Source organism: Labeo rohita, unplaced genomic scaffold (genome assembly GCF_022985175.1).
Source record: "Labeo rohita strain BAU-BD-2019 unplaced genomic scaffold, IGBB_LRoh.1.0 scaffold_341, whole genome shotgun sequence".
In the NCBI taxonomy this organism is placed as follows: domain Eukaryota; kingdom Metazoa; phylum Chordata; class Actinopteri; order Cypriniformes; family Cyprinidae; genus Labeo; species Labeo rohita.
In genome coordinates, this window is record NW_026129259.1 from 66,058 (window position 1) to 78,031 (window position 11,974).

The 11,974-nt window shown below is 40.5% G+C and overlaps 1 protein-coding gene across 1 annotated transcript; it reads right to left on the reverse strand.

The window, feature by feature from the left end:
• Window positions 1-1,934: 1,934 nt before the first annotated feature.
• Window positions 1,935-11,100, reverse strand: LOC127160385 (tripartite motif-containing protein 16-like). The gene is made up of 6 exons (XM_051103028.1): window positions 10,435-11,100; window positions 9,899-9,994; window positions 9,544-9,777; window positions 4,995-5,142; window positions 4,239-4,286; window positions 1,935-3,810 (listed from the first exon to the last, which is right to left on the reverse strand). The coding sequence occupies exons 1-6, from the start codon at window positions 11,008-11,010 to the stop codon at window positions 3,272-3,274; spliced, it is 1,641 nt and encodes a 546-aa protein (XP_050958985.1). The 5' UTR covers window positions 11,011-11,100; the 3' UTR covers window positions 1,935-3,271.
• Window positions 11,101-11,974: the final 874 nt, after the last annotated feature.

Consider the following 11,974-nt stretch of genomic DNA (forward strand, 5'->3'; position numbering starts at 1 on the left):
ACAAAAAGTAATGTTTCAGTATATTTTCCAAGTAGGCCTATACTTACATTAAATTAAGAGAGTATATTTAAGTCTACCTCATATAAACTATTTAAAGATATATTTAAAATGATACTTAAGTATACTTTTGTTATACTAGCAAATATACAGACAAGCCTGAGTATGGACCTGTTCCAGTACCCACACTTGTGGTCTTGTCCACTTGAGAATATCTGCACTTGACTGGAAGTAAGTGTGCAAGACTGTCCCAGGTCCCTCAAATCTCATGGCTATTAATGCACACTAAATGTACATTTCAGAACGGTATTTGAAGTGTATCTCATCATTCATCATTCACATGCACCGTACTCATGAGATGTTGAGAAAATTTGTATATAAATTAATGTAATTAATTAATTGAATTAAATTTCATAATAATTTATGTAAAATGTAAAATGTTTTATTAATAATGTATGAGTATGTACATATATATAGCACCACAATTAAATTGTGTCAAAAAAGCTTACTTTAAACTGCAAAATATTAAATCTACAAAGGAAATAGGTCATGTAAGTGGACAAGTGGTCAAGTGCAAAGACCACAAGTGTGGGTATTGGAACAGGCTCAACAATACTTTTAATATTTTGATCAAGATGCATTTAATAAAAAAAGTATAATGTATTCTAAATATGCTTGGCTTAGTTTTGTTTACTCTTTTGATAGAGTAGCCTATTAAAATGTACATGTTCATGTTTATAGTAACAAGTCTGCTTTGCATAAGTAAAGTTCAAGTATATTTTCTAAGTAGGGTAGACCGGGTACAGTTAGTACAGGGGTACATTTGAAGCACCTTATATAACTTGCGTGTGCAACAAGTCTGATGTGTGAAATTTGCTTCACACATGCATATTAGCGCCCTCTTCTATCATGGGAAATTTGAAGTACATGCGGTATTTGGTATTCCCCATACCAAAGATATAGGCGAAACTTTAAGTTCAAGGTAAGTTTTTCATTTCACCATGTCACTGCCACAATGAATAGATTCTCATCCTTACATGACTGTTAAAGTTAACTTACATTTTCATAAACCTTAATCTGTGCTTTAAAAACTGACATATTGCATGACATTGTGTCATGCAATGTACTTTGTGAGGTATAGCTGAGACACAATGTATCATTTATTTATTATATTTATTGTTATTATATTTATTAGGTTATTGTTTCCATTTAATCTGTTTTATTATTGCTGTTTGCAATTGTTCAATGTGTTTTACTGTTTACTGTACTCAAAATTTCAACTGTTACTATTAAAATAATGGACTGAAATTAAATATTGTATCACTGTTTGCCATTACTGTACAATGTTTTTCAAATGAACTACTTTAAACTAAACAAATAATCAAATAAAATACTGAATGGAAATAAAAACAGTTAAATTCTCATTTTTAAAGGTATTTTACATTTGCAGTGAATTGGTTAGGCAGCTTTACAGCATTACGCATGGGTGTCTCAACTGTACTCGGGTACTGTTCCTACTAAACTAAAAAACTAAAAAGCTTCTTGTGTTTATGAGCTAACTGTGACAAATATGACCTACTTATGGATGCTAATAATTATTTAAAAAATCACTTATTTCCAGTCCCTAGTTTTGGATTGGTAACGAAAAAAGCAAGAAGTGTACCAACTGTACCTGGTCTATACTTCACAGTAAGTACACTAACATCAATGCACTAGTATATTATACTTGTGTGTGTAGTATTTCAATAGTTCTTGAGTAAATTGGCCCACTTTCTAGTTGATAAAATTATATTTTTAATATTAAAGTAGTAAACATGTATACAACTAGTTTACATCTTATTTTTTTATTTACTATTGCAATTATATTACAATATTACCTATACATTGCTAATTAACTTTTTCAGTACTGTACATCCACGGCCAAAAGTAGTGACATAAATTTTGTGTTTCTCTAATTTTGCTGCTTCAGTATTTGTAGATTTATTTTTTCTCCCCCACATTTATGGTGTACACTGCAAAACAATGATAAGCATTTAAACTTTTAAGCTTTAAAAGCTTTTATTGGTAAAAACATTCAATATATGTGTGTCCATTTTCATAAGAGTCCATATTTACAGAATAGAAATTTGGGTAGAAGTTATGAATACTCCTCTTCATAACTTCTGCAGTTCACTCTGGGATGCTGGATATCAGCTTATGGGCCAAATCCTGACTAATGACTAATCCATTCTTGCTTTTTGAGGATTGACCACAAGTTCTTTATGGGATAAGATCCAGGGAGGGGCCTGTCCACAGAACCATAATTTCAATGTAATGACCTCTGAACTGCTTCATTTTCACTCTTTGTCGGGTCTCGGGTCTGATCACCTGTGTCTTTGCTGTTGTGTTTGTGCTGTGTTGTGTTTTGTGTCTTTGTTTTGACAGCTCACCATGTGCTCGTTGTCCGCGTGGTTATTCTCCCCCCTTGTTTTCTTGCTTGTTAGCTCTTCGGCTCTCACCGGGTTCTCATTTAGCTCATTATCATCTTCCCTTATAGCTCCCTGTGTTTCGTTTTGTTGTGTTGTTTTAAGTTCCCTGTGAATATTGTAAATACACATTTGATTTTCACTTTTAAAACTGTTGACTGTCTCATCTTTTTAAACACTCCACAACCTCACACAGTATAATCTGACCCCATTTTAACAATTGTAAATTAGACCAATATAGGGCTGAACTTTACATACTGAAATGGTATATATAACGTATGGTGTATACAATGTAAACATGGTGTATAAGAATTCTTGATGTGTCCTCAAAAAAAACATACTAAACTGTGTTTTGGAAATTTAAAAAAAAAACTAGTAGTTTTGTGTGAGAGTTAGGTTTAGGTGTAGGGTTTGGGCAAGGGGATAGAAAATACAGGAAAACCATTATGCTTATGGAGAGTCCCTGTAAACCACATATACAAGTATGTGTGTGTAGAATCTGAACACATACAGTAACACTTCAAATAGAGCTGAAGAGTATGTACTATACACTGTTCTATAGTGATGCAAATAGTGCTGTGAATATTATCTTGACTATTTTCAAGGCATATATTTATCAGTGATCAAAGGCATTTTTTTTTTAAATGGAAAAATAATATATAACAACAAGTTGTCACTCTCTTTCAAACCTTTTTCAAAAACGGTGGGCTATTTTGCTTGAAATACCATAACATCTCATAGATGCTGATTTATAATGCAGCTCAAAGATGTGATTCGACAACATTATTGGTATTAAATCTCAGAATTACCTATAATTGTAGGTCAGGGAGATTCATTGATCCCCAAACATTAAACCCAGGATAGAGCGGCTGAGTGAATGTGGTCTGGACTGTGTGGATGAGGTTCATTGTGTCAGAGACGCTGTAGAAGGACAGAGTTCCTGCACTGTGATCCACATACACTCCTATTCTACCGCAGCTGGAGGGAACAGGGAGTTTAGTCTCTTTGTTATTGTGCCAGAATGAGAAACTGCGGTCAGAGCAGAATAAACTCCAGGACTGATCATTATATCCAAAGAAACACTCATAACCAGATCCCTTCCGGCTGATGCTCTTATATGACACTGATATATTTACACCACCACTCCTTCCATTCCCACCCCACTCAACCTCCCAGTAACAGCATCCACTCACACTCTCTCTACACAACACCTGAGGATAAACATCAAATCTGTCTGGATGATCAGGATACGGCTGGAGTTTGCTAGTGAAAAACACCTCTTCCTTCCAATTAGAGAGACTGAGGAGTTTATGCACAGTGTTTACATCCAGCGTGAACTGATGGGAATCTGATGGAGAAAAACAGGAGTTATGAATTTTAAACTGTACACAAGTTTGAATTTGTTCTGTTCTGAGTCCTATAATTAGAATAACAAATTCATTTATTAAATAAATTCAGGATTATAAAGAATTAATAAGTCATCTGTATTGGATTACTTTTTAAAATGTTCTCTGTGTGATCTTTTATGCCTTTACTGGACAGGACAGTATAGACAAGACAGAAAACAATGGGAAGGAGAGAGGGGATTGCTTTTTATTAACCTCCCAGGAAACATCTTGTTAATAATAATGTAAACATGACAGTGAACACTAATCAATTTTTATTTATTTTTTATTATTATTATGTATTTATATATATATATATTTTTTTTTACAAGAAATACATTTTCTTGAATAATTATGTTAGTCAGTGTCATTGTGTTTAGTAGTGACTTACATTGTAGGAAGTCCTCTTTGATTCTGGGAACAATGTTACTCTGAGTGTCTGTGAAAATAACAGATATAAACTGTGTAAATCTCATTTAAAAAGATATGTTATACCCTATGAAGAGTTCAGATGCAAAACGCTCTGGTCTGACGGTCTGACGCTCAGGTCAATCAACTATTGTGGGACCGGCCTCTGTTGGTCTGACGGCACACTGACAGGCATCTGAGAACGGGTCGATTTGAAAAAGAGGATATTATATGTTCAAACAACATGAAAAAGTGAACTTTGCATCTGATGACCCCTTTATACCTTGTCTGTGAAACTGGGTGGTAAGTCTGCTAAATTGGAACAACATTTTTTTTTTTTTTTTGCTTAATTCACTTTAACTGTGCAGAAGTAGTGTTGAAATGCAACTAAAGATATACTGAAGTATATTTGATTGTGCTAAAATGGAAATATTGCAAGTATACTTTAAAGACCAAATATTGCATTTAAAGACCAATATTATTCAAATATCATGCAATCCTTATCAATAGTGACATTTTAGGCTTAATATTACAAAATGTGCATTGTGCACAAGTAGATAGTAGTTTAGTACTCCAAATAAAGTTTAATCATAATTTGTATATCGGGAAGTCCCAAGGTATATGCCAGTAAATATCTTAATAGATTTGAACTAATATAAAAATATATATATTTTAACTATATTACTTTTGTTTTTTACTAGGGTCATTATAGAGAACAGATGAATGTCTAATATTTTACCAGATATCTTTTTCATCAGTTCTTTGCAGAAATCCTCCAGTTTGTGTCTCAGCTGACTGACAGATTCTCTCACACCATCAAAAGAAAAGAGAAAACTGACACTGATGTTTTCTGTAGATTCAGGAGGAGCTGAGAGAGACAGAACACTCTACAGGAATAAAAATGAATAAACCAGAAACAAATCTGAAAATATTAGAAGAAATAGTATATACAGTGAGAGAAACATTTCAGAAGTTCACACAGTCTCTTGTTCCAACTTCCAAACATGACTGCTTTGACAATTACAAAAAAAAAAAAAAAAAAAAAAAAAAACAAACTGCTTTTTAAACAAATAATTACTCACTAATGCAATGTTTAGCTCCCCGCTTAAAAACTAAATTAAATAATGATATGTGAATAAAGATTCACTGTCTCATGACGCATCATAAAGAGGATATGAGGAAATAATTTTTTTATTGAGTATGTTGTGTTTTTAGGTTAGGTTAGATTTTAGAAATTATATATATGCTGTTGTTATAATTAATTACCTGTTAACCACTGTTTAAGTATAGAACTGAAAATTAAATTCTGAATGAAACTTTCATAAATCTCGAATGTTTTTTTTTTTTTTTTTTAGAAGATTCTTGACTGATTGTGTCACGAATCTGGTCGATGTTCTGTGGTCCGCTCACCACCAGAGGTCACTCTCACCTTATCTCACACTGATTGTTGCTTTACACCCCGGACTACATCTCCCAGTATCCTTCACGCTGATTGTGTCATCGCATGTGACCAATCAGCGTCACTATAAAGCCCCGGTCTTTCCCCATGCAAGTCACGGATTGTTATTGTTGTATTTCCATTGTTAGCGTTTCCTAGTTTCCCTGTTCCTTGTTCCTTGTTCCTTGTGTTTTTTGATTCCCTCGCCAGGCTCCCCGTTTTCAACCGTTCGCCGCCTGCCCCTTTGGACTCTTTCTCGTTTATTGGATTATTCTCTACGTTTTGCCTGTGTTATACCCGTTTGCTCCTGTTTGACCCTGCCTGTACGACCATGTTTTTTGTCTCGCCCCTTTAATAAAAGCTTGCAGATGGATCCGCTCGCCTCTCACCTCTCATTCCGCGTAACAGAACAATCCGTCAACACAGGATCCAGCAGCTTTCACCCCAGACATTCATTCGACATGGACACTGACAGAATTCTTTTCAGGATCAAACAAGGACCACACACACTAGAACAGTATATCCGTGAGTTTCTGGCCATCGCCAATTATTCCACTCTCCCGGACTGTACTATCATTGAAATCTTTTGCGATGGCGTAAACCAGCCTTTAAGGGCGAGGCTGAGACGTGAGGGTCCGCGTTCATCACTCGCGGAATTTATGGACTTTGCACAAACACGTTTTCCGTCTGGATCGCACGGGAAATGGCGGCCGTGTCAGAGTAATGGCGGTGACAGTCCCTGTCGCAAGTCAAGTTACAGCCATCTTTCCTGAGCCACTGCACAAGATGGCTGCCACGCCAGAGCCACTGCACAAGATGGCTGCCACGCCAGAGCCACTGCACAAGATGGTTGCCACGCCAGAGCCACTGCACAAGATGGCCGCCGTCTCCAAGCCACTGCACAAGATGGCCGCCGTCTCCAAGCCACTCCACAATATGGCCGCCATTCCAGAACCTGTGGTCAGGACCCGGACGCCACCTGTGGTCATGATGGCCCACGTGCTGGACACACCCCTAATGATGGTATGGGCAGCTAAAGTGGCTCTCCTTCACGCCGCGGCGGCTACCCCTGGGTCAAGTCAGGCTTCCAAGTCAGGTCAAGACACAGAGTCAAGTCAAGACACAGAGTCAAGTCAAAACACAGCTGCCGTTCTCCTCGAGTCAAGCCAAGTCACTCCTGTTCTCCACGAGTCAAGTCACATTACAGCAGCTGTTCATACTAGGTCAAGTCAAGTTACAGCCGTGTCTCCAGAGTCAGGTCAAGCCAAAGCTGTAGCTTCCAAGTCCAGTCAAGCTTCCAAGTCCAGCAACGTCAAGGCGGTCGTTCCTGCGTCAAGCAACGTCAAGGCGGTCGTTCCTGCATCAAGCAACGTCATAGCCGTGGTTCCTGAGTCAAGCAAGGTAACAGCCGTGGTTCCTGAGTCAAGTAAAGTCATTGATCTCCATGAGCCAAGTCAAGTCACCGCTGATCTCCATGAGTCAAAGCAGTTCACTACTGATCTTCACAAATCAAGTCAAGTCACAGCCAATCTCCACGAATCAAGTCAAACCACAGCTGATCTTCATGAGCCAAATGAAGTTATTGCTGCTGCTCCAGAGCCAAGTCACGTCTCGTTTGACCTTCCAGAGCCCCGTCAAGTCTCGTCTATCTGTCCAGAGTTTCACCATGTCCTGCCTGACGGCCCAGAGTCAAGTCACGTCCCACCTGATGGCCCAAGTCACGTCCTGCCCGACGGCTCAGAGCCCCATCACGCCTCATCTGACTGCCCAGAGTCAGGTCACGCCTCATCTGACTGCCCAGAGTCAGGTCACGCCTCATCTGACCGCCCAGAGTCAGGTCACGTCTCGTCTGACCGCCCAGAGTCAGGTCACGTCTCGTCTGACCGCCCAGAGTCAGGTCACGTCTCGTCTGACCGCCCAGAGTCAGGTCACGTCTCGTCTGACCGCCCAGAGTCAAGTCACATCATGTCGGCCAGTGTGATGGCGATCACCATTCTCAGTATGTGGGCCGCACACTACACTCCGAAGGTCACGTCTGTTCACAAGTCCGCCCCGGAGGTCACGTCTGTTCACAGGTCCGCCCCTGAGGTCAGGTCTGTTCACGAGTCCGCCCCTGAGATCATGTCAGATCTCAAGCCTGCTCCAGAGCTCCCGTCTGGTCTCAAGCCTGCTCCAGAGCCCCCGTCTGGTCTCAAGCCTGCTCCAGAGCTCCCGTCTGGTCTCAAGCCTGCTCCAGAGGTCCCGTTTGGTCTCAGGTCTGCTCCAGAGGTCCCGTCTGGTCTCAAGTCTGCTCCAGAGGTCCCGTCTGGTCTCAAGTCTGCTCCAGAGGTCCCGTCTGGTCTCAAGTCTGCTCCAGAGGTCCCGTCTGGTCTCAAGTCTGCTCCAGAGACCCCGTCTGACCACGAGTCAGCTCCAGAGGCCTTCCCTGACGGAGAAGCCGCGCCAATGCCTCCTGAGGTGTCAGCTTCGGCTGTAGATCCTCCTAGGGAGGCGGCGTTATCCTTTGGTCTCTCTGCTTCTCCCCTTATTCTGTCTGCCTCCTCTGTCCCTGTTCTCCCCAGGTCCCAGTCCATTATGCGGGTTCCTGCTCAGCCCTGGAGGGCTCCTGCTCCGCCTCCCCCCTGGAGGGCTTCTGCTCCGGCTCCGCCCTGGAGGGCTCCTGCGCCTCCTGCTCCACCTCCGGCTCTGCCCTGGAGGGCTCCTGCGCCTCCTGCTCCGCCTCTGGCTCTGCCCTGGAGGGCTCCTGCTCCGCCTCCGCCCTGGAGGGTACCTGCTCTGTCGGTCCTGCCTCAATCACTGGGCCCTCCACATGGACCTGGCCCTCCAGCCCTCGCCCTGTCTCGCTCCCGCCCCACCGCTCCCCTGGACTGTTGTTCCCTTCGAGCGTCTGGAAGCCGCTCCTTGGGGGGGGCTATGTCACGAATCTGGTCGATGTTCCGCGGTCCGCTCACCACCAGAGGTCACTCTCACCTTATCTCACACTGACTGTTGCTTTACACCCCGGACTACATCTCCCAGTATCCTTCACGCTGATTGCGTCATCGCATGTGACCAATCAGCGTCACTATAAAGCCCCCGTCTTTCCCCATGCAAGTCACGGATTGTTATTGTTGTATTTCCATTGTTAGCGTTTCCTATTTTCCTTGTGTTTTTTGATTCCCTCACCTGGCTCCCCGTTTTCGACCATTCGCCTGCCTGCCCCTTTGGACTCTTTCTCGTTTATTGGATTATTCTCTACGTTTTGCCTGTGTTATACCCGTTTGCTCCTGTTTGACCCTGCCTGTACGACCATGTTTTTGTCTCGCCCCTTTAATAAAAGCTCGCAGATGGATCCGCTCGCCTCTCGCATCTCATTCCGTGTAACAGATTGCTGCTGAAGTAGAAAAAAAGTAAAGAAAAAATACATTTTAAAAAAGTTTAAATAATAAAAAGTTTATTTTTTATGAAAAAATGCACAAAAAATACTACTTTCAAAGTTTATATGTAATGCATATTTTCCAAAACGTATTTTACTCTAAAGCCATAAATCAAAGCCAAACATCTAAGTTGCTTCCAATTTGTGGTTAATATCTCAAATGAGCTTAAATTGATGTTTAGGTTTCATCTTGATAAAATTAGTTCCCCATTAATTTCCATTTACAAGATTATAATTTTTATACAAGAGTACAAGTGTGATAAGTCTTTTGTGTTCACATAGCAAGTGCCAAAACCTTTACCAAGTTTCGTACTATTCCAATGAAGTAAAATAAAAAAAAAAAAAAAAAAAAAAAATCAATCAGTCAGTCATTGTGCTTCAAATCATCAATGTCAGTTAATATAAGACTGTTTTTTTTTTCTAGATCTCTGTTACCTGGAGGAAATGGATGTGATCATCTGTGTGTGAAAGCTGCTCCAGCTCAGTGTTTCTCCTCTTCAGATCATCAATCTCCTGCTCCAGTCGCTCCATTTGTTCTTCAGCTCGACTCACTGCAGCCTTTTCCTGATCTCTGATCCGCTGTGTCACCTCAGAGCGGCTTCTCTCAATGGAGCGGATGAGCTCAGTAAAGATCCTCTCACTGTCCTCCACTGCTGTCTGTGCAGAGCGCTGTTACACACACATCACAATCAGCTCTTAGAGACACAGACTGAGAGACACAGCGGCTTCAGTGGGACTGAAAGAGGAGAGTCAAACTGAGTCTCAAACTTCTCTTCTTCTCCAAACTCACCTTATGAGACTCCACAGCCGCTCTCAGCTGCTCAAGATCTTTCTGTCTCTGCTGGATTCTCTGCTGGATTTCACTCTGTGTCTCCTTCAAGTGTTTCTGGAGAAGAAAAAAAAAAGAAAGAAAAAACCCCCAGCAAACTCAAGACTTATTACATAAAAGTATCAAAATCATCATGTAAATAGTCGCCTGTTGAATTAAAAAAATGTCTTTACAGCATTTCTCAAGAGATGTAAGATCATTATTTGAATTTAGGTTAGACATGAAGTCCTTTCACAAGAAGGGTCATATATAATTATTATTTTCCTTTTCTGCAGTCATGAATTAATGTGAAGCAGACATGGACAACAATAACAAAGCAGTGACAGCAATGTTCAATTAGAGCAGAGAACGCAATGCAATGCACAGAGTTGTCATGTAGTAACTCTCAATGGGAGTGAAGATCACATGATGCAATAATGATACAGCTGGATACTGCAGTGAGGAGAAACACTTGAAGTGTCAGCATTAATACATCAATGTGTTGTTTCAGTTCATACCTCTTTCTCTGTCCTCTCTGCTGCAGTTGATACAGTCTCATGGTTTTTATGTTCATCCATTGCACACAACATACAAACACATTGCTGGTCAGTACGACAGAAAACCTCCAGAAGTTTATCATGTTGATGGCAGATCATCTGCTGCAGTCGTCCAGTGGCATCAGTCACTTTGTGTCGCTTTCCTGAGCGAAACTCTTCATGACGCTCAAAATGAGTTTGACAGTAAGACTCCAGACACACCAGACAGGACTTGACAGCTTTGTGTTTTCTTCCAGTACAGATGTCACACTCCACGTCTCCAGATCCAGCAGGAACAGCAGCTTTTAGTTTGGTCTTCTTCAGTTTCTCCACCACTTCAGCCAGCATGGTGTTTTTACTTAAGGCAGGTCTTGGACTGAAGGTCTTTCTGCACTGAGGGCAGCTGTAGACTCTCTTCTGATCCTCTTGATCCCAGCAGTCTGTAATGCAGCTCATACAGTAACTGTGTCCACAGGGAATGGTCACTGGATCCTTCAGGAGATCCAGACACACTGGACAGATGAACTGCTCCAATGAAAAAACACTAGCTTCAGCCATTTCACTGCACCTACAGCAACATAGAGACACTAACAACAGCTCAACAGCACATCAGTTCAGTTTCTCGTAACTGAGTTTCCTGGTTCTGTGTTTGAGAGACGTGTGCAAAGCAGGCGTGTCTGTAAGTCTGTAAACTCACATACTGAAATGTCCACTGGATGTCAGTCTTCCACTGACATGCAGTGTGCTACTTTTATAAATGACCCTTACAAAAAAGTAAAGTTCAAGTATATTTTCCAAGTAAGTATTTAAGTCTACCTTAAGTATACTTTGGTATACTAGCAAATATACAGTATAGACCAAAGTATGGACCTGTTCCAGTACCCACTTGTGGTCTTGGCCACTTGAGAATATCTGCACTTGACAGGAAGTAAGTGTGCAAGACTGTCCCAGGTTTGAAAAGTGGCAAATCTCATGGCTATTAATGCACACTAAATGTACATTTCAGAACGGTGTTTGAAGTGTATCTCATCATTCATCATGGTCAGGAACTCACATGCAACTTTGTAGTGTAAATTAATTTAATTAGATAATTTGTGTAAAATGTTTTATTTAATTATTAATAATTAAATCGTGTCAGAAAAGTTTATTTTAAGTGTGGGTATTGGAACACTCTCAACAACACTTTTATTTAATCTTTTGATCAAGATTCTTTTAATAAAAAGTATAAAGTATTCTAAATATGCTTGGCTTAGTTTTGTTTACTCTTTTGATAGAGTAGCCTATTAAAATGTACATGTTCATGTTTATAGTAACGAGTCTGCTTTACAAGTAAAGTTCAAGTATATTTTGCAAGTAGGGTAGACCGGGTACAGTTGGTACAGGGGTACATTTGAAACACTTATATAACTTGCGTGTGCAACAAGTATGATCTGTGAAATTTGCTTCGCACATGCATATTAGCGCCCTCTTCTATCATGGGAAATTCAAAGTACATGTGGTTCTCCATAACAAAGATATAGGT

What these genes read in the sequence shown, in the direction of transcription:
- LOC127160385 (XM_051103028.1), bottom strand. Translation starts at nt 11,010, where the DNA reads ATGGCTGAAGCTAGTGTTTTTTCATTGGAGCAGTTCATCTGTCCAGTG. An exon ending in ATCACATCCATTTCCTCCAG is followed by an intron (nt 5,143 to 9,543) that starts GTAACAGAGATC and finishes TTATTCCTGTAG; the next exon opens with AGTGTTCTGTCTCTCTCAGC. An exon ending in ACTGATGAAAAAGATATCTG is followed by an intron (nt 4,287 to 4,994) that starts GTAAAATATTAG and finishes TTATTTTCACAG; the next exon opens with ACACTCAGAGTAACATTGTT.